The sequence below is a fragment of the Oncorhynchus clarkii genome, chromosome 4 (assembly GCF_045791955.1).
Source record: "Oncorhynchus clarkii lewisi isolate Uvic-CL-2024 chromosome 4, UVic_Ocla_1.0, whole genome shotgun sequence".
Classification (NCBI taxonomy): Eukaryota; Metazoa; Chordata; class Actinopteri; order Salmoniformes; family Salmonidae; genus Oncorhynchus; species Oncorhynchus clarkii.
In genome coordinates this window covers 19,358,060-19,379,412 of record NC_092150.1, presented here as the reverse complement: position 1 = coordinate 19,379,412, position 21,353 = coordinate 19,358,060, and the positions used below count along the sequence as shown (strand labels likewise).

At 43.1% G+C, this 21,353-nt stretch overlaps 1 protein-coding gene across 3 annotated transcripts in view; it reads left to right on the top strand.

Annotated features, from left to right (window-relative positions):
• LOC139406548 (guanine nucleotide-binding protein subunit alpha-11-like) overlaps positions 1–21,353 on the top strand; it is a 78,896-nt gene that overhangs the window by 48,675 nt on the left and 8,868 nt on the right. For 2 of the 3 annotated variants that reach the window (XM_071149249.1, XM_071149248.1), the window contains exons 3-5: positions 15,536–15,720; positions 16,865–17,019; positions 19,894–20,022. In XM_071149249.1, coding sequence (XP_071005350.1) covers positions 15,536–15,720; positions 16,865–17,019; positions 19,894–20,022 — 469 coding nt within the window. Of the gene's footprint in view, positions 1–15,535; positions 15,721–16,864; positions 17,020–19,283; positions 19,413–19,893; positions 20,023–21,353 lie in introns of all 3 variants that reach the window. The other variant, XM_071149247.1, reaches the window with a different exon arrangement.

The window sequence follows — 21,353 nt, the reverse complement described above, 5'->3', positions numbered from 1 at the left end:
CCAACAACTCAGTTCGTCAAATGTCTGCCCTGGTCAGTTGTGAAGTAGAAAAGTCCAGGAGCAACAACGGCTCAGCCGTGAAGTGGTAGGCCACACAAGCTCACAGGACAGGACCGCCGAGTGCTCAAGTGCGTAAAAACACTCACTACAGAGTTCCAAACTGCCTCTGGAAGCAATGTCAGAACTGTTCGTCGGGAGCTTAATGAAATGGGTTTCCATGGCCGAACAGCCGCACACAAGCCTAAGATCACCATGCTCAATGCCAAGAGTCAGCTAGAGTGGTGTAAAGCTTGCCACCATTGGACTCTGGAGCAGTGGAAACTCGTTCTCTGGTGTGATGAATCACCCTTCACCATCTGGCAGTCCAACAGGTGAATCTGGGTTTGGCGGATGCCAGGAGAACGCTACCTGCATAGTTTGGTGGAGGGAGATATATAATAGTCTGGGGCAGTTTTTTTCATGGTTGAACTGGCTGCCCTTCACTTAGTGAAGGGAAATCTTTTTTTGGGAAGGTTTGGTGGAGGGAAATATATAATAGTCTGGGGCTGTTTTTTTCATGGTTAGGGCCACTTAGTTCCAGTGAAGGGAAATCTTATTGTTTTTGGGGGAATTTTACCCACTTTTTCTCCCCAATTTCATGGTATCCAATTGTTAGTAGCTACTATCTTGTCTCCTCGCTACAACTCCCGTACGGGCTCGGGAGAGACAAAGGTTGAAAGTCATACGTCCTCCAATACACAACCCAACCAAGCCGCACTGCTTCTTAACACAGCGCGCATCCAACCCGGAAGACAGCCCTTCTGCACCAATGTGTCGGAGGAAACACCGTGCACCTAGCAAGGAGTCGCTGGTGCGCGATGAGACAAGGATATCCCTGCCGGCCAAACCCTCCCTAACCCGGACGACGCTATGCCAATTGTGCGTCGCCTCACGGACCTCCCGGTCACGGCCGGTTACGACAGAGCCTGGGCGCGAACCCAGAGTCTCTGGTGGCATAGCTCGCGCTGCAGTACAGCGCCCTTAACCACTGCGCCACCCGGGAGATGAAGGGAAATCTTAACGCAACAGCATACAATGACATTCTAGATTCTGTGCTTCCAACTTTGTGGCAAAAGTTTGGGGAAGGTCCTTTCCTGTTTCAGCATGACAATGCCCCCATGCACAAAGCGAGATTCGTGCAGAAATGGTTTGTCGAGATCAGTGTGGAAGAACTTGACTTGCCTGCACAGAGCCTTAACCCAATCCAACACCTTTGGGATGAATTGGAACACCGACTGTGAGCCAGGCCTTATCGCCCGACCTCACTAATGCTCTTGTGGCTGAATGGAAGCAAGTCCCTGCAGCAATGTTCCAACATCTAGTGGAAAGCCTTCCCAGAAAAGTGGAGGCTCTTATACCATCAAAGGGTGGACCAACTCTATATTAATGCCCATGATATTGGAATGAGATGTTTGACGATCAGGTGTCTACATACTTTTGGTCTTGTAGTGTACACACACACACACACACATTATATGCCTACTGATCATTCCTTTATTAGAGGCTGTAAAAAATTATTCCAGATTAAAATACAAGAGGCCCTGGTTGGCACATGGTCAAAATGGACAATGTCCTAAAACAAGGCTTATGTCCTCAATCCATCCACCTAACACTAGGCCTATCCTTTGTTAACCTATATGTTTTTTGTATTTTTTTCTCAGTGCATGAAATGGCCTCGTTTCGAATGGTAGCTACTATCTGAAGAACTTAAGACTGACAATTTTTTGGGCCTTCCTCTGACACCGCCTGGTATAGAGGTCCTGGATGGCAGGAAGCTTGGCCCCAGTGATGTCATGGGCCATTCACAATTCCCTCTGTAGGCCGAGCAGTTGCCAAACCAGGCAGTGATGCAACCAATCAGGATGCTCTCGATAGTGTTCTTGGGCACAGGCACTATGGTGGTCTGCTTAAAACATGTTGGTATTACAGACTCGGAGAGGTTGATGTGTCAGTGAAGACACTTGCCAGTTGGTCAGTGCATGAACGCACTACACGTCTTGGTAATCCGTCTGGCCCTGAGGCGTTGTGAATGTTGACCTGTTTAAAGGTCTTACTCACAACGGCTGAGCAGAGCGTGATCACACAGTCTTCTGGAACAACTGGTGCTGTCATGCATATTTATAGTTATTTGCCTCGAGGCGAGCATAGAAGTAGTTTTTCTCATCTGGTAGGCTCGTGTCACTGGGCAGCTCTCGGCTATGCTTCACTTTGTAGTCTGTAATGGTTTGCAAGCCCACTGCTTGCCTTGTCTTGCTGCTCGGGCTTCTGAGGTCTGAAAGGAGCAGCAGCAGCCGCCATGCAGCCAAGTCTACGGAGACAAAGAGAATAGGTGTTAATGGGCTATTTCATGTTGCTCCCCAGCCTGGCATGTGTGCAACGATGGCAGAACAAACAGGGTGAGCGGGTAGCACTCAACTGAAGAGGCAGAAGGACAGTGGGAGAGAGTGAGTGGAGGAAAGGATGGGTATTGAAGAGGAGACTACGTAGAGGGAGAAAGGAGGAGAACAGAGAGCGAGGAGAGCTGCTGAAGCGGTGGAGACAGCCTGGGTACTGGGAGTGGAGAGGATGGCTTGTTGGAGTGGGTGAAGGGCTGACTCTGCCCACTACACGTTTTCATTTGAGGAGGCTTTCCTGACTGGATTCTAAATCTCTGGTGAAATGGGGGTGTCTGGTTTGAAGCATGTCTGTTTAATGAAAATATATTCCCAAATATTTTCTTTTAAGCTGTGTCCACTGAACTGACATGCATGATAGTTACTGACGCTGATGTTCAGATGAAGGGAATTCTTTAATACCCAGTGGCCCTCAACTCAAACAGGGGCGTGAAGAATACTGTAGCTGCTGGCAAAGTAATTAAAAACTTCTAAATTATCACTCCAGGATGCAACTTTTCAGTGTTACTGTTTTTGCCATGTAATGTTGTATAAAACAAAATCGGACAACCGCGTAGTAAAATAGTTTACCTAGTAGGCTTGTTTGTTCTATGTGAGAGATTCTTCTTGCGGTGTATTCAAGTTACAATAGGGAGGGAAACATGCATTCTGATAAGCAGTCCATGCACAACAATTCAATATGCAATTGCGGGATTAAACTTTTGAATGCAGTTTTGGAAAATCTATTAGACTTTTGGACTTTGTTAAAAAATTGGGGTCACAGTTTTTTTCCCCCATTGCTACCATTTTATTTATTTACTCGTGCAAGTGGCAGCGTTTTACAAATTCAGTTACTACCGGAGTTTCAAGCCTGGTTTAGAAGCAGCTGCACAACAATAGTGATGGGTCGTTCATGAACGAAAGGCTTTTTAAGTTTATTTTTGGGGAATGTCGGGAACCGAATAGCATATGTGAAAGAGCTGTTCATTTGGCTCCCTGATTTGCATACTTTTAATATAGCTTTTTTTACTCGACATCAATTATCTGCTGATAAATTGTAAAAACATTCTCTGAAGATGGTAATTCCTAAGTGCAGGAACAATATAGTGAGGTGAGAGCCTCATTCTGTTCCACACTAATTTTTTCAGTGCGTACATTTTTATTTGCAATGCATCTAATTTTGTCAGGTAAAAATGTCTTAACTCACATTTCACCATCTGACATAATGGTAGGCAATGGTTTAGGCTTTAAATGTATTTTTTTTTCATGTTTTTTAAGTTCTAAGACTGAACGGAGAGCTGTTTGAAAGCTAAATGATCCGTCTCACAGAAAAGACTCAGAATGCCATCGCTACCCAACAGAGCTCAAAGGGGACAATGGCGTCTTAAAAGGGCAATGACATACTTTGTAGTAGAAACCAAAAAAATCTAATTTTTCAAGTGAATAACAGCTATATATTTAGAGTAAAATTACTAATAATCACAATCAGATGTGTCCAATGGGGTAAATGTAGATGGACAATCCCCATGCTTCAGCTTACAGTGCATCCGGGAAGTTCAGACCACTTTCTCCACATTTTATGTTTACATCCTTATTCTAAAATTATTCGAAAACAGGTATAAAAAAAAATGCAAATCTATTTAAAATAAAAAACAAACTTTATTTACATAAGGATTCAGACCCCTTGCTGTGAGACTTGAAATTGAGCTCAGGTGCATCCTGTTTCTATTGATCATCCTTGAATTTCCACACATTGGAGTCCACTTGTGGTAAATTCAATTGATTGGACATGATTTAGAAAGGAACACACCTGTCCTATGTAAGGTCCCACAGTTGACAGTGCATGGTCAGAGCAAAAACCAAGCTGTGAAGTCAAAGCAATTATCCGTAGAGCTCCGAGACAGGATTGTCGAGGCACAGATCTGTGGAAGGGTACCAAAATAATATCTGCAGCATTGAAGGTCCCCAAGAACACAGTGGCCTCCATCATTCTTAAATGGAAGAAGTATACAAGCACCAATACTTTTCCTAGGCCAAACTGAGCAATTGTGGGAGAAGGGCCTTGGTCAGGGAGGTGACCAAGAACCCGATGGTCACTCTGACAGAGCTCCAGAGTTCCTCTGTGGAGATGGGAGAACCATCCAGAAGGACAACCATCTCTGCAGCACTCCAGCAATCAGGCCTTTTATGGTAGAGTGGCCATACGAAAGCCACTCCCCAGCAGAAGGCACATGACAGCGCTGTTGGAGTTTGCCAAAAGGCACCAAAAGACTCTCAAACCATGAGAAACAAGATTCTCTGGTCTGATGAAACCAAGATTGAACTCCTTGGCCTAAATGCCAAGCGTCATGTCTGGACGAAACCTGGCACCATCCCTACAGGGATTCATGGTGATTGCAGCATCATGCTGTGTGGATGTTTTTCACTGGCAGGGACTGGGAGACTAGTCAGGATCAAGGGAAAGATGAACAGAGCAAAGTACTTGAGAGATACTTGATGAAAACTTGCTCCAGAGTGCTTAGGACCTCAGCCTGGGGTGACGGTTCACCTTCTAACAACCCTGAACACAGCCAAGACAATGCAGGAGTGACTTCGGGACTACTCTCTGAATGTCCTTGAGTGGCCCAGCCAGAGCCTGGACTTGAACCTGATTGAACATCTCTGGAGAGACCTGGAAATAGCTGTGTAGCAACACTCTCCATCCAACCAGACAGAGCTTGAGAGGATCTGCACAGAACAATGGGAGAAACTCCCAAAATATAGGTATGCCAAGCTTGTAGCATCATACCCAAGAAGAGTCGAGGCTGTAATTTCTGCCAATGGTGCTTCAACAAAGTACTGAGTAAAGGGTCTGAATACTTATGTAAATGTCATAACCTATTTTTGCTTTGTCATTATGGGTTATTGTGTGTAGATTGAGGGGGGAAAAAACAATTTAATCAGTTTTAGAATAAGGCTGTAACGTAACAATGTGTAAAAAGTCCAGGGGTCTGAATTCTTTCCGAAGGCACTGTAACTAGGAATAAAGTGGCCTATTCTGCCCTTGAATTGCGTTCCCATGCAAAACTAGACAGATAGCTAACAACTAAGTCTTCAATAAAACTTCCAAGGCGTGACTTTTCTTGAATGAACATATTGAAAACGTTTGTGAAACGGTAAAATACAGAAAATAATATACTTTATTATACCATTCACATCGACATACTGTTGCTGGACATTATACATTTCAAGTTGAAGTTGCATAAATACAAAGCACGTGCTAAGGCACCATGTATCTGGCACGATGCCAAACCATATAACTAATTGTTACTCAATTGGTAATTGGCTAACTCTTTTAATTACTCATGTGCAACCACCTCCGTACAATAACAAAGCATATTACACTAGAAACAGTAACAAAACTTCAGTATGTTTTACAATTAGTTTACATGACGCACGAGCAAAGAAATACAGCTGATGGCATACATGAAAGGCAAGGCAATTTGTGTGAGTAAATGCAACCAACTAACATTGATAAGTAAGCAATTCTATTAATAACAAGATTATCATCACTAGCAATATGCTTGAATCGAATTTACAAACAGATATTTTCCGAGGCTGAAGCCTGACAAGAAATAACTACACTGAAAGACCTGCACCGTAGTGTTGTTTTTAGCTGCTTCTATGCTTGCAGAACGAATTCTCTACTTCTTGTTTTCGTACAGTCTTTCTAAATACCAGAAAGCTCCACTAGGGGGCGATAAACACTGTGGAACACAATGAAAATCCATCTTAATCTGTTATGGCTGCAATCCTGATATCGGGATCGATAGGACAACTACCAGTGAAAATAGAGGGCGCCAACATTCAAACCACAGAAATCTCATAATTACAATTCCTAAAACATACATGTGTCTTATCATTTTAAATCTATTTTCGTTGTTAATCCCACCAAAGTGTCCGATTTCAAATAGGCTTTTCAGCGAAAGCACTACAAACGATTGTTAGGTCTCCACCAAACCACAATAAGCACAGCCATTTTCCAGCAAAATATAGCATTCAGAAAAACCAGAAATAAAGATAAAATTAATCACTAACCTTGAATTATCTTCATCAGATGACACTCATAGGACTTCATGTTACACAATACATGCATGTTTTGTTTGATAAAGCTCATATTTATATTTAAAAAATCTGGGTTTACATTGGCGCGTTAGATTCACCAGTTCCAAAAACATCAAGTGATTTTGCATAGCCACATCATTCAACAGAAATACTCGGCATAAATGTAGATGATAATATAGTTATACACATGGAATTATAGATATACCTCTCCTTAATGCAACCGCTGTGTCAGATTTTTTTTTTTTAATTTACGGAAAAAGAAATACATGCAATAATCTGAGACGGAGCTCAATTTAAAAACACCACAGCCGCAAAGATGGCGCCAACATAAAGAAGAAATTACATGATAAATATTCACTTACCTTTGATCTACATCAGAAAACACTCCAGGAATCCCAGGTCTACAATAAATGTCTGTTATTTATGTCCAAATACCTTCTATTGTTAGAGCGTTTGGTATACATATCCAAACGCTAATTCTGGTCAACTTCAAAAAGTGATATTACCGGTCGAAGAAACATTTCAAACTAAGTACAGAATCAAACATTAGGATGTTTTTAACATATAGCTTCAATAAAGTTCCAACCGGAGTATTCCTTCTAGTCTTCGTGAGCCATGGAACGCAAGTGGGTACCATGAGGAAAAAGTGCAATCACAAAATGGCTGCTTGATGGACAGCTGATATGTTCTGCTCTCATTCACTCCCACAACAACATAGAAGCCTCATTGTAATTTCTATTGATGGTTGACATCTAGTGGAACCCCTAGGCAGTGCAACATCATTCATATCTCAAGGGGATTTCATTGGGGACTCTGGTGAATACATACAAAGCCCAGATATCTCACTTCCTGTTTTGATTTCTCCTCAGGTTTTTGCTTGTTATATGAGTTCTGTTATACTCAGACATCATTCAAACAGTTTTAGAAACTTTAAAGTTTTCTATCCAACACTAATAATAATATACATATATTAGCAACTGAGACTCAGGAGTAGGCCGTTTACATTGGGAACCTTATTCATCCAAGCTACTCAATACTGCCCCCCCAGCCATAAAAAGTTAACCACTGAAATAAAATAATCTGTTACCTTCTAACAGGTTGGCAGGTTGGCAGCACATGGCTGATTAGTAAACAGTAGCAGCAACATATGTTACAAAAAAAAAATCACTGCAGGTAGTCCGGTTAGCAATTTTGTTAACTATTTAATTAACGATTTAGCAGTCTTATAGCTTGGGGGTAGAAACCGTTCAGGGTCCTTTTGGTTCATGACTAGGTGTGGCGGTAGCAGAGAGAACAGTCTATGGGTGACTGAAGTTGGGTGACTGAAGTCTGAGTGATGTACTGGACTGTCTGCACTACCCTCTGTAGCGCCTTTAGGTCGTGCCAAGCAGGGATGGAGCCAGTCAAGATGCTCTCAATGGTGCAACTGTAGAACTTTTTGAGGATCTGAGAGCCCATGCCAAATTTTTCAGCAAATGTAATCATGGTGTTGGAGTCGTTCGCAGCCACGCAGTCGTAGGTGGAGTACAGGAGTGGACTAAGCACGCACTGCTTAAGGGCACCCTTGTTGAGGGTCAGCGTGGGGAATGTGTTGTTGCCTACCCTGTGTTGTTGCTGCCCTCACCTGCGTCCCTTCAGGAAATCCAGGATCCAGTTGCAGAGGGAGGTGTTTAGTCCCAGAGTCCATATCTTAGCGATGAGCTTTGAGGGTACTCTGGTGTTGAATGCAGATCTGTAGTCAATGAACAGCATTCTCACGTAGGTGTTCCTTTTGTCCAACTGGAAAAGGACAGTGTGGAGTGCAATAGAGATTGCGTCACCTGTGGATCTGTTTGGGCGGTATGCGAATTGGAGTGGGTCCATGGTTTCTGGGATGATGGTGTTGATGTGAGTCATGACCAGCCTTTCAGAGGATTTCATGGTTAGAGATGTGAGTGCTACGGGGCGATAGTCATTTAGACAGGTCTCCTTAGTGTTCTTGGGCTCAGGAAATATGGTTCTCTGCTTTAAACATGAAGGTATTACAGACTGGGTCAGGGAGAGGTTGAAAATGTCCGTGAAGACATGCGCATGTGCCGAGTACGTTTCCTGGTAATCCATCTGTCCTTGTGAATGTTAAGCTCCTTTAAACATCTTAATCACATCAACCAAGGAGAGCATAATCACACTGTCATCTGGGATAGCTGATACTCACCAACGTCTGTAGCACCTTGCGGTCAAGTGCCTTGCAGTTGCCTTACTAAGCGGTGATGCTGTCAATGGTTCAGCTGTAGAACTGTGAGGATCTGATGACCTTCTGCTGGGTACAATAAAAGTTCACTCTAAAATGTGCACACAGTACAATGCCACAGATGCCTCAAGTTGAGGGAGCATGCAATTGGCATGCTGACTGCAGTAATGTTCCACAGAGCTGTTGCCAGAGAATTCAATGTTAATTTCTGTACCATAAACCACCTCCAAAGTCGTTTTAGAGAATTTGGCAGTAAGCCTACCGGCCTCAACAGCAAACCATGTGTAAGACTGATACGCCAGCCTAGGACCTCCAATATCTGGCTTCTTTACCTGTGGGATCATCTGAGGCCAGCAACCTGGACAGCTGATGAAACGGAGTATGCACAACCAAAGAATTCCTGCACAAACTGTCAGAAACCGTCTCAAGGAAGCTCATCTGCATGGTTGTCATCCTCACCAGGTTTTTGACCTGACTGCAGTTTGGCGTCGTAACCGACTTCGGTGGGCAAATGCTCACATTCGATGTCCACTGGCACGCTGGAGAAGTGTGCTCTTCACAGATTAATCTGGGTTTTAACTCTTCGGGGCAGATGGCAGTATGGTGTCATGTGGATGAGTGGTTTGGTGATGTCAACGTTGTGAACAGAGTGCCCCATGGTGGCGGTGGGGTTATGGTATGGGTATGCATAAGCTACGGACAAGGAACACAATTGCATTTTATCGATGGAAATTTGAATGCAGAGATATCGTGGCGAGATCCTGGGACCCATTGTCGTGCAATTCTTCAACCGCCATCACCTCATGTTTTAGCATGAAAATGCATGGCCACATGTCGTAAGGATATGTACACAATTCCTGGAAGCTGAACAATTTTCCAGTTCTGCATACTCAGACATGTCACCCATTGAGCATGTTTGAGATGCTCTGGATCGACGCGTTCCAGTTCCCGCCAATATATAGCAACTTCGCACAGCCATTGAAGAGGAGTGGGACAACATTCCACAGGCCACAATCAACAGCCTGATCAAGTCAATGCAAAGGTAGATGCCAACTGATTTTCTGATTCACCCCCCTACTTTTTTTAAACGTTACCAACAGAAGCAGATCAGTATTGCCTGTCGTGAAAACTGATGCATTTATTTCCATTTACTGATTTCCTTTTATGAACTGTTACTCAGTAAAATTTGAAATGATTGTGTGTTGTGTTTATTTTTGTTCAGTGTAATATTTGTTTCAACTCTATATAGTTGTGTTTTGTGGGTGGCACTGAGTAGGCTGATACCCCATTTCATAGGTAAGAGTGCAATATTAATATCCAATATGGACAATAGACTGACTGGGAAGGTTATTTTCCACAGTCGTCAGTCCTTCAATAAGGGCTAATGTTAATATTTGTGTAAACTTTTGAGAATTGTTTTCTGTGGGTGTCAATGAGTAGGCTGATACCCAGTTTCATCAATGCACAAGCCATAGGTAAGGCTATACAGTGCATATAAACTCAGCAAAAAAAGAAACGTCCTCTCACTGTCAACTGCATTTAATTTCAGAAAACTTTACATGTCTAAATATTTGTATGAACATAAGATTAAACAACTGAGACATAAACTGAACAAGTTCCATAGACATGTGATTAACAGAAATGGAGTAATGTGTCCCTAAACAAAGGGGGGCTCAAAAGTCAGTGTTGCATTAAGTACTGCAGTGCATCTCATCCTCATGGACTGCACCAGATTCGCCAGTTCTTACTGTGAGATGTTACCCCACTCTCCCACCAAGGCGCCTGCAAGTTCCCGGACATTTCTGGGGGGAATGGCCCTAGCCCTCACCCTCCAATCCAACAGGTCCCAGACGTACTCAATGGGATTGAAATCCGGGCTCTTCGTTGGCCATGGCAGAACACTGACATTCCTGTCTTGCAGGAAATCATGCACAGAACGAGCAGTATGGCTGACGATCAGTCATGCCAGATGGTCATGTCAGGTTGAGCCTGCAGGAAGGGTACCACATGAGGGAGGAGGATGTCTTCCCTGTAACGCACAGTGTTGAGATTGCCTGCAATGACAACAAGCTCAGTCCGATGATGCTGTGATGCACCGCCCCAGACCATGACGGACCCGCCACCTCCAAATCAATCCCGCTCCAGAGTACAGGCCTCAGTGTAATGCTCATTCCTTCGACTATAAACGCAAATCTAACCATCACCCCTGGTGAGACAAAACTGCGACTCGTTAGTGAAGAGCATTTTTTTGACAGTCCTGTCTGGTCCAGCGACGGTGGGTTTGTGCCCATAGGCGACGTTGTTGCTGTTAATGTCTGGTGAGGACCTGCCTTACAACAGGCCTACAAGCCCTCAGTCCAGCCTCTCTCAGCCTACTGCGGACAGTCTGAGCACTGATGGAGGGATTGTGCGTTCCTGGTGTATCTCGGGCAGTTGTTGCCCTCCTGTACCTGTTCCGCAGGTGTGATGTACCGATCCTGTGTAGGTGTTGTTACACGTGTTCTGCCACTGCGAGGACGATCAGCTGTCCGTCCTGTCTCTCTGTAGCACTGTCTTAGGCTTCTCACGGTACGGACATTGCAATTTATTGCCCTGGCCACATCTGCAGTCCTCATGCCTCCTTGAAGCATGCCTAAGGCACGTTCACGCAGATGAGCAGGGAGCCTGGGCATCTTTCTTTTGGTGTTTGTCAGTCAGTAGAAAGGCCTCTTTAGTGTCTTACGTTTTCATAACTGTGACCTTAATTGCCTACCGTCTGTAAGCTGTTAGTGTCTTAACGGCCATTCCTTAGGTGCATGTTCATTTAATTGTTTATGGTTCATTGAACAAGCATGGGAAACGGTGTTTAAACCCTTTACGATGAAGATCTGTGAAGTTATTTGGATTTTTACTAATTATCTTGGTAAGACAGCGGGCGGGGTAGTGCTTTAACCTCTCTGAACCACCCATACCGGATCCGGGATAATTGTCATCAGCAACGCTGAATAGCATAGCGCCACAGTCAAATAATATTACTAGAAAATATTCATTATCTTGATATCACAAGTGCAATATTGCAAAACACAGTTTAGGCTTTTGTTAATCCACCTGTCGTCTCAGATTTTGAAATGATGCTTTACAGTGAAAGCAATACAAGCGTTTGTAAGTTTATCGATCGCTCGACCAAACAATAAGTACACTTAGCATCAGGTAACTTGGTCACGAAATTAATCGTTTACCTTTGATCTTCTGATGTTTTCACTCACGAGACTCCCAGTTAGACAACAAATGTTCCTTTTGTTCTATAAAGATATTTTTTTAATCCAAATACCTCCGTTAGTTTGGTGCGTTATGCCCAGGAATCCACCGGTAAGAGCGGTCACGACAACGCAGACAAAAATTCCAAATTATATCCATAATGTCCACAGAAACATGTCAGATGTTTTTTATAATCAATCCTCTGGGTGTTTTTCAAATATCTATTCGATAATATATCAACCGGGACAGTTGGCTTTTCACTAGGACCGGGAGTAACAATGGCCGCCTTTCTCTTTTGCGCACAATTCACTCTGAGCCCCCACCTATCCACTTACGCAATGTGGTCGTTCACGCTCATTCTTCAAAATAAAAGCCTGAAACTATGTCTGAAGACTGACACCTTGAGGGAGCGATAGAAAAAGGAATCTGGTTGATATCCCTTTAAATGGAGCAATGGGAGGCTATGGAACATGGAGTTTTCAAAATAGAAGCCACTTCCTGGTTTGTTTTTTTTCAGGGTTTTGCCTGCAATATCAGTTCTGTTATACTCAGACAATATTTTGACAGTTTTGGAAACTTGAGTGTTTTCTATCCTAATCTGTCAATTATATGCATATTCTAGCATCTGGTCCTGAGAAATAGGCCGTTTACTTTGGGAACGTTATTTTTCCAAACATAAAAATAGTGCCCCCTAGCTTCAAGAGGTTAATACTTAAACATTCTTTACACTTGCTATTTTATATGTAGACTCAACATTCTTAAATTTCCCATTGTTTGACACAACCGTTAGGAATGTCTATATAAAGATGCAAAAGGTTTTGGACCTGCACTGGTTTGGGACCTTTCACAACTTCCTTCACTCTCCATGATGAGCTCTGCTCTTCTATGGTGCCTGATTAATTTAGTCTCAGGTCTGTAGTCGCAATATGTGTGGGCATCGGGAATGTCTGCACACAATATAGGCCACCTGAGGCTCTTTCTCCGCACATCTCTTCAACCACCCCATGCACTTGTAGCATTATGCACCTGTAGCGATTTACACTTGTAGCATTATGTGCTAAGCTTTAGGTCTCTTGGTAGAAAGAAAACTGGGTTGCCAGGGCAGAAGTTTCACCTGTGAATGTGTGTCTGTGTTAGTGTGCCCACTAATCGTCTTTGTAAAGTCTTAATTTTCCCCAGGGGGCCATTAATTTTGCAGCACATAGTAAAAACAATGTACAAATTACAATAAATATACTAAAATACAATATGTCCAGCAATATGTAGACAGGATAGCTAGAAAATATTTTGTCTCATTGTTTTGGCAATTCTCACACAAACGTCAGAATAGGGATGAAGCTTATGACATGCTTTTTATATTCGTATCACAAACCATTTTTGGGAAAATCTTGATGAAAGTGGCCATTTTAAAGTGCCCACTTTTTAGACCTATAAATGCCTCCTGAAAGACCCTATGATCAGTGAACTGTACATAACACAGAAAATATATTGGTGTCCTAATACTCTTATAATGTTTACATATGGAATATGTCTAGATAAAGAAAATATATCAAATAAATGTACTAAACATTAAATATCTCAAATGTACCCTTTTTCTTTAGTTCATTTTAGGACCTACTGTATTGTTTGAAACAATAAACTCTACAGGTACAGTGGGGAGAACAAGTATTTGATACACTGCCGATTTTGCAGGTTGTCCTAATTACAAAGCATGTAGAGGTCTGTCATTTTTATCATAGGTACACTTCAACTGTGAGAGACGGAATCTAAAACAAAAATCCAGAAAATCACATTGTATGATTTTCAAGTAATGAATTTGCATTTTATTGCATGACAAAAGTTTTTGATCACCTACCAACCAGTAAGAATTCCAGCTCTCACAGACCTGTTAGTTTTTCTTTAAGAAGCCCTCCTGTTCTCCACCTGTTCTCCATTACCTGTATTAACTGCACCTGTTTGAACTCGTTACCTGTATAAAAGACACCTGTCCACACACAATCAAACAGACTCCAACCTCTCCACAATGGCCAAGACCAGAGAGCTGTGTAAGGACATCAGGGATACAATTGTAGACCTGCACAAGGCTGGGATGGGCTACAGGACAATAGGCAAGCAGCTTGGTGAGAAGGCAACAACTGTTGGCGCAATTATTAGAAAATGGAAGAAAATCAAGATGACGGTCATTCATCCTCGGTCTGGGGCTCCATGCAAGATCTCACCTCATGGAACATCAATGATCATGAGGAAAGTGAGGGATCAGCCCAGAACTACACGGCAGGACCTGGTCAATGACCTGAAGAGAGCTGGGACCACAGTCTCAAAGAAAACCATTAGTAACACACTACGCCGTCATGGATTAAAATCCTGCAGCGCACGCAAGGTCCCCCTGCTCAAGCCAGCGCATGTCCAGGCCCATCTGAAGTTTGCCAATGACCCTCTGGATGATCCAGAGGAGGAATGGGAGAAGGTCATGTGGTCTGATGAGACAAAAATAGAGCTTTTTGGTCTAAACTCCACTTGCCGTGTTTGGAGAAAGAAGAAGGATGAGTACAACCCCAAGAACACCATCCCAACCGTGAAGCATGGAGGTGGAAACATCATTCTTTGGGGATGCTTTTCTGCAAAGGGGACAGGACAACTGTACCGTATTGAGGGGAGGATAGATGTGGCCATGTATCGTGAGATCTTGGCAAACAACCGCCTTTCCTAAGTAAGAGCATTGAAGATGGGTCATGGCTGGGTCTTCCAGCATGACAACGACCCGAAACACACAGCCAGGGCAACTAAGTAGTGGCTCCATAAGAAGCATCTCAAGGTCCTGTAGTGGCCTAGCCAGTCTCCAGACCTGAACCCAATAGAAAATCTTTGGAGGGAGCTGAAAGTCTGTATTGCCCAGCGACAGCCCCGAAACCTGAAGGATCTGGAGAAGGTCTGTATGGAGGAGTGGGCCAAAATCCCTGCTGCAGTGTGTGTAAACCTGGTCAAGAACTACAGGAAATTAGGATCTCTGTAATTGCAAACAAAGGTTTCTGTACCAAATATTAAGTTCTGCTTTTCTGATGTATCAAATACTTATGTCATGCAATAAAATGCAAATGAATTACTTAAAAATCATACAATGTGATATTCTGGATTTTTGTTTTAGATTCCGTCTCTCACAGTTGAAGTGTACCTATGATAAAAATTACAGACCTCTACATGCTTTGTAAGTAGGAAACACTGCATCCATCATCCATCATTCATGGTAAAAAATAATAATAATCGTACATACCCTGCTGTTCAACTGCATGTGCAATGCTGTCCGAGGGGGAAAAGATAGTGTTATTTCAAGTAACTTCCTCGTTGTAATTTTGCAAATGGACATGGCAGTTTCACGGCTATGGATTCGATCTTAAACATAGGGCGACTGTATCTGCGCTGTGAGGGATACAACATATTTTTCTCTGTGGATAAAAGAGTACCGCAGTGTCTTGGATAGTGGACTGCACTCTCAAACTGAATCTATTTGGGAGCCCCTGGTCTAATATGTTCATTGTCCTCTCTGTCTACTCAGGCACTGGCGAGAGTGGCAAGAGCACATTCATCAAACAGATGCGTATCATCCATGGGACGGGCTACACTGACGAGGACAAAAGAGGCTTCACCAAGCTGGTGTACCAGAACATATTCACCTCCATGCAGTCCATGATCCGGGCCTCCGAGACTCTCAAGATCCAGTACAAGTATGAACAGAACAAGGTGAGTCTGACTTGGGGATAGGGATTGGGGTCCACTCATTGGACAATGACCATATTGGTCAATGTATTTCATTATCTAGAGGCTACACTAGAGATCACTAATGGGAGCAGCAAATGGTTAGCGGCCAGTCTTGGCTGATTTCTTTTGATTTTCCCATGATGTCAAGCAGAGAGGCACTGAGTTTGAAGGTAGGCCTTGAAATACATCCACAGGTACACCTCCAATTGACTCAAATGATGTCAATTAGCCTATCAGAAGCTTCTAAAGCCATAACATCATTTTCTGGGATTTCCCAAGCTGTTTAAAGGCAAAGTCAACTTAGTGTGTATGTAAACTTCTGACCCACTGGAATTGTGATACAGTGATTTTATAAGTGAAATAATCTGTCTGTAAACAATTGTTGGGAATATTACTTGTGTCATGCACAAAGTAGATGTCCTAACCAACTTGCCAAAACTATAGTTTGTTAACAAGAAACTTGTGGAGTGGTTGAAAAACGAGTTTTAATGACTCCAACCTAAGTGTATGTAAACTTCCAACTTCAACTGTATGCATGTAACTTGGCATTGCATGCAGATATCCAGGACTGGTGAACCGGAGGTGCACCCATCAGGACTTCTATAGCCTAGTCATAGTATAGCCTAGGTGGGGAATACTACTACAAAATCCGCTACGGACTAATTCCCTTCTGGCATTGTCTGAATTCTCATCCACTCATAAGACCGCTCACTGGCAACTGTTGGCTGGCAATCTCCGCATCGAATTGTCCAGACACAGCTTTATATGTCCTCATCATCAAATGCAAACCGTATTCAAATAGACCATAAAAGTGACTGTAAACCATGCCATAAAACGTAATGGACTGCTACAGCTACTCCAATCTGCTCTGTCCAGGTAGAGACACTAAGACACTGCCGAGGAGAGGCCTGAATGTATCAATGGCAAGACAGTAGTCTGTCTTTAGGCCTAAATTGATCGATAATAATCTGTACAAATGACCTAGCATGTTCTGATTTAACTGATCAGAATGCAGAAATGTGTAAATAATCCTGGAGCACTGTTACAGTGAATGTGAGTGACACTGTCCAATCTTTTACTCTTTTCCAACTGTTTCCCCTATCTGGTGTCCTTTTCCTCCCCCCAGTCCAATGCGCTGCTCGTGCGAGAAGTGGATGTGGAGAAGGTGTGTTCCTTCGAACAGCCCTACATCAGTGCAATAAAGATGCTTTGGACTGACCCTGGCATCCAGGAGGCCTATGACCGCAGACGCGAATATCAACTCTCGGACTCAACCAAATAGTAAGTCTATTTCTGGGATACACACACAATAGCTACAGTGGTTCGAGATTGAGATTTTTAAATTGAAGAGAATGAGTTAGCGTAATAGTGAATATCATCTCTCCCTGACTCTATTAAATAGTGTTTTGTATGAGAAAGTGAGAGATTTAAGGAGACCAAAAGAAAGAGGAAAAAAACAGAGATGGAAAGAGGAAGAACAGACGGCAACGTTTCTCATCCTGCTCCACCTTAGTTCTATTTGAACTAACCTAACGAGACCTGAATTTCATGTTTGTTATGTAGAATTATAGGTCTGAATTTGTTCAACCCTAAAATGCAGAGTAAGCACTTTGTCACCATGGCTAATGCTTATAGCTTTCCAGGGACAAAACACTTTGTTGTAATATGACTCAGAATCAATGTAGTGATTAGGCTACTCTGTTTTTATGACTGATAAGGTTATCAGGACTGTAAAAATGAACCCAAATGTCCACATGGACCATTTTAGGATGTTAAGTTACTTGGCCCTAAAGACTTGAGCTATTGTGATTCAGCCCCCCTAACAGGGTTAGTGATAATTGTTACAAACGGATACTGCCTACCGTTAGTTTGTGAGTAGTAACAGGATACAGCTGTAATATATTAATGTACAGTGCCTTCAGAAAGTATTCATACCCCTTGACTTATTCCACATTTTATAAGTCTGAATTCCAAATGGATTCCCCCAAAAAAATTCAACACACAATACCCCATGATGACAAAGTGAAAACATGCTTTTAGAAATGTTAGTAAATGTATTGAACATTTAAGTATGGAAATATCTAATTTACATAAGTATTCACACCCCTGAGTCAATACCTAGAATCACCTTTGGCGGCGATGACAGCAATGAGTCTTTCTGGGTAAGCCTCTTAACACCTGAATTGTACAATATTTGCACATAATTTTTGTAATTCTTCTGTCAAGTTGGTTGTTGATCATGGCTAGACAGCCATTTTCAAGTCTTGCCACAGATGTTCATGCCTATTTTAAGTCAGAACTGTAACTAGGCCACTCAATAACATGCAATGTCTTCTTGGTAAGCAACTCCAGTGTAGATTTGGCCTTATGTTTTAGGTTTTTGTCCTGCTGAAATGTAAATTCATCTTCCAGTGTCTGGTGGAAAGCAGACTGAAAGCAGACTGAACCAGGTTTTCTTGTATGTGATTTTGCCTGTGTTTCGCTCCATTCAGTTTGTTTTATCCTGTACCTCCCAAATGACGAGCATACCCATAACATGATGCAGCCACCACTATGCTTGAAAATATGAAGAGTGGTACTCAGTAATGTGTTGTATTGGATTTTCCCCAAACATAACACTTTGTATTCAGGACAAAAAGTTTATATCTTTGCCACATTTTTTGCAATATTACTTTAGTGCCTTGTTGCAGACAGGATGCATATTTTGGAATATTTGTATTCTGTACAGGCTTCCTTCTTTTCACTCTGTCAATTAGGTCAGTATTGTAGAGTAACCACAATGTTGATCAATCCTCAGTTTTCTCCTATCACAGCCATTAAACTCTGTCTGTTTGAAAGTCACTATTGGCCTCGTGGTGAAATCTCTGAACAACTGATCTCTGAACAACTCTCCCGGCAACTGAGTTAGTAAGGACGTCTGTATCCTTGTAGTGACGGGGTCTATTGATACACCATCCAAAGTGTAATTAAAAACTTCACCATGCTCAAAGCGATATTCAATGTCTGTTTAGTTTTTCTTTTACCAATAGGTGCCCTTTGTGAGGCATTCAAAAACCTCCCTGGTCTTTGTGGTTGAATCTATGTTTGAAAGTACTGCTCAACTGAGGGACCTTACAATTATCTGTATGTGTGGGGTACAGAGATGAGGTAGTCATTAAAAAAATAATGTTAAACGCTATTATTGCACACAGAGTGAGTTGCTGCAACTTATTATTTTACTTGTTAAGCAACTTTCTACTGCTGAACATATTTAGGCTTTTGTAAATTTGTAAAAATTGAACAACATAATTCCACTTTGACATTATGGGGTTGTGTGTGTGTATGTAGGCCAGTGACTGCACATCTTAATTAAATCAATTTCCAAATTCAGGCTGTAACACAACAAAATGTGGAAAACGTCAAGGGGTGAAATGTATGTGATTATCTGTATGTATTTCTGTTTCCATGAGAAAGAGAGAGGGTGTGTGTGTACCTGGTTTTTGTCTGTGTGCAGGTGATTGTGCAGCATCAGGCACACGTGTCATGTGTCCCCCTTCATTCCACAGTTACCTTAGAGATTTAGAGCGAATAGCGACCAAGGGGTACGTGCCCACTCAGCAGGATGTTCTGCGGGTTCGAGTGCCCACTACTGGCATCATTGAGTACCCCTTTGAACTGGATAATGTAATCTTCAGGTACTGGTGTGAAGTGCTGCCTATACCTCCGCCACTATTCTGCCCCACCCCCCCCACTGCTGCTGGCCGCACAGCCCTGGGTCCTGGTAGCGTGCTCTCTGAGACTCCTTCCTATCAGCAGCTCTGAGTTTGTCTGAGGCCAAATCACTTCTCCTAACTATAACCAAAAAAGGAAAAAGGGTATTTAGTCTAGATCTTATTGAACTTGCGGACTGCCTCAATTTGAACTCAATATAATGCAAGGTTTAACAGAGTCTCTGAGAGCTGCTATCAGGTACTGTACTCACTTTCTGGGAGATGATTGGGGGGTTTAGTAGGTGGTAGAGGTGGCAGGGGAAGGGTCACCCCCCAGAGCTCTCAGGAATGGGTTCTCCTGTTTGGGACTGACTGGTCCACTTGCTTTGGAGGGGGGTTATCTGCTGTCATGCTTCACTCTCTCTCTCTCTTTGTCGTTCCTGTCTCTCTTTCTCCCGGTCTCTAGCTATCTAAGCGATTTGGATCGTATTGCTGAACCCAACTTTCTACCAACCCAACAAGATGTGCTTAGGGTTCGCATCCCCACCACAGGGATCATTGAATACCCTTTCGACTTGCAAAGCATCATTTTCAGGTAGAAAGACATTCACACTTTTACTCCCTTCCTTGTGTTTTGTATTTCCTCTGAAATACATAATTGTTTCAATATTCATGTTGACTGTATGTTGTGTGATATCAGAGAACATTGATCATTTTCTCCCTCACAAGATCAACATGAACACTGATTCACCTGCTGCTTAATTTTATTCCTCATTGTTGTTTGATCTCCAGTTTTTACCCACCCATCGTAATTGTCTCAGGCCCATCAAGTCTTAATTGTCACTATTTAATCCTCGAGATGAACACTGAACAACACTTCAGCCCCTTGCTTTGCATGGTACAATACTGGATGGAGTAGAATGATGAGCTAAATATCAGTTAGTCATCTGAAGATTTAGTCATCATAACAGGGATGTTGAGAAGCCGTGTACTCCAGGACTGTAACCAGTCTGGTGTCATTATGATGTAACCAGGCATGCTGCCTGTTAGTGTCGTCTGGGCCAAGCCAGTCGAGCTGAGGGAGGGGGAGGCCTCCTGGAAGTGGCCAGGCGGAAGAGACTGATCACTGGGCACCAAGGTGTAGAACATCCCCCCCCCCCCCTCCTCCAAGAGGATAATCATGAGGAGACGAAACCAGCGAAAAAGAGTGATTACAAAAGAGTGCAAATCGATAGGAAGCCAGCATGTCAGCCCCTCCTACGCGCAGCAGCGCTAGAAATAACTCCCAGGCTCACAATGAGGTTGGACTCGAGGATCCCTCCATCGCTTCACTCTACTGCTCTGGATGGATAGGCTGTGAATCACTACAGCAGTGTTTAAGGACATGTAGCCTATATAATAATATATTACAGAGATATTCCTCAGGATTTCCAGACGATCCGCATTTAAATCTCAATATGAATATTTGGCTAGTCAGATGGGGAGAGACTTGTGATGCAAGGAGCCCCCCTCTTCACCCCAACCCAATGTGTGTTAGAGTGATGGGATCTGGTGCAGCCCAGCCCGGGTTGTACTCACAGCAGCTGCACAAGGCAGGCTTTCATGAGGACAAAGTAAACATGTATGTCTGCTGCGTTCGGCCGTGGTGCTTCCCTCTCTTAATAGCCTTTTTGAAGTGGTTGAGAATGTCATGATTTCTCTGGGCTCATCCTCCATAGGAGAGCCTATCCTTCTAAGTAGGTCACCCATCACTGCTACAGGAAAGGAGGCCGGCTGACGAGAAGGAGCTTTTATTTTAGGCAGGAGTCCTAGAGGACCCCATTTATCAACGCCCCCCCCCCCCCCCCCCCCTCTCACTTTGCGGACGAGCCAGCCAGGGACGGACAGCGGTAGCTGCTGCTCACTAGGCTACGAAAGAAACCCTGA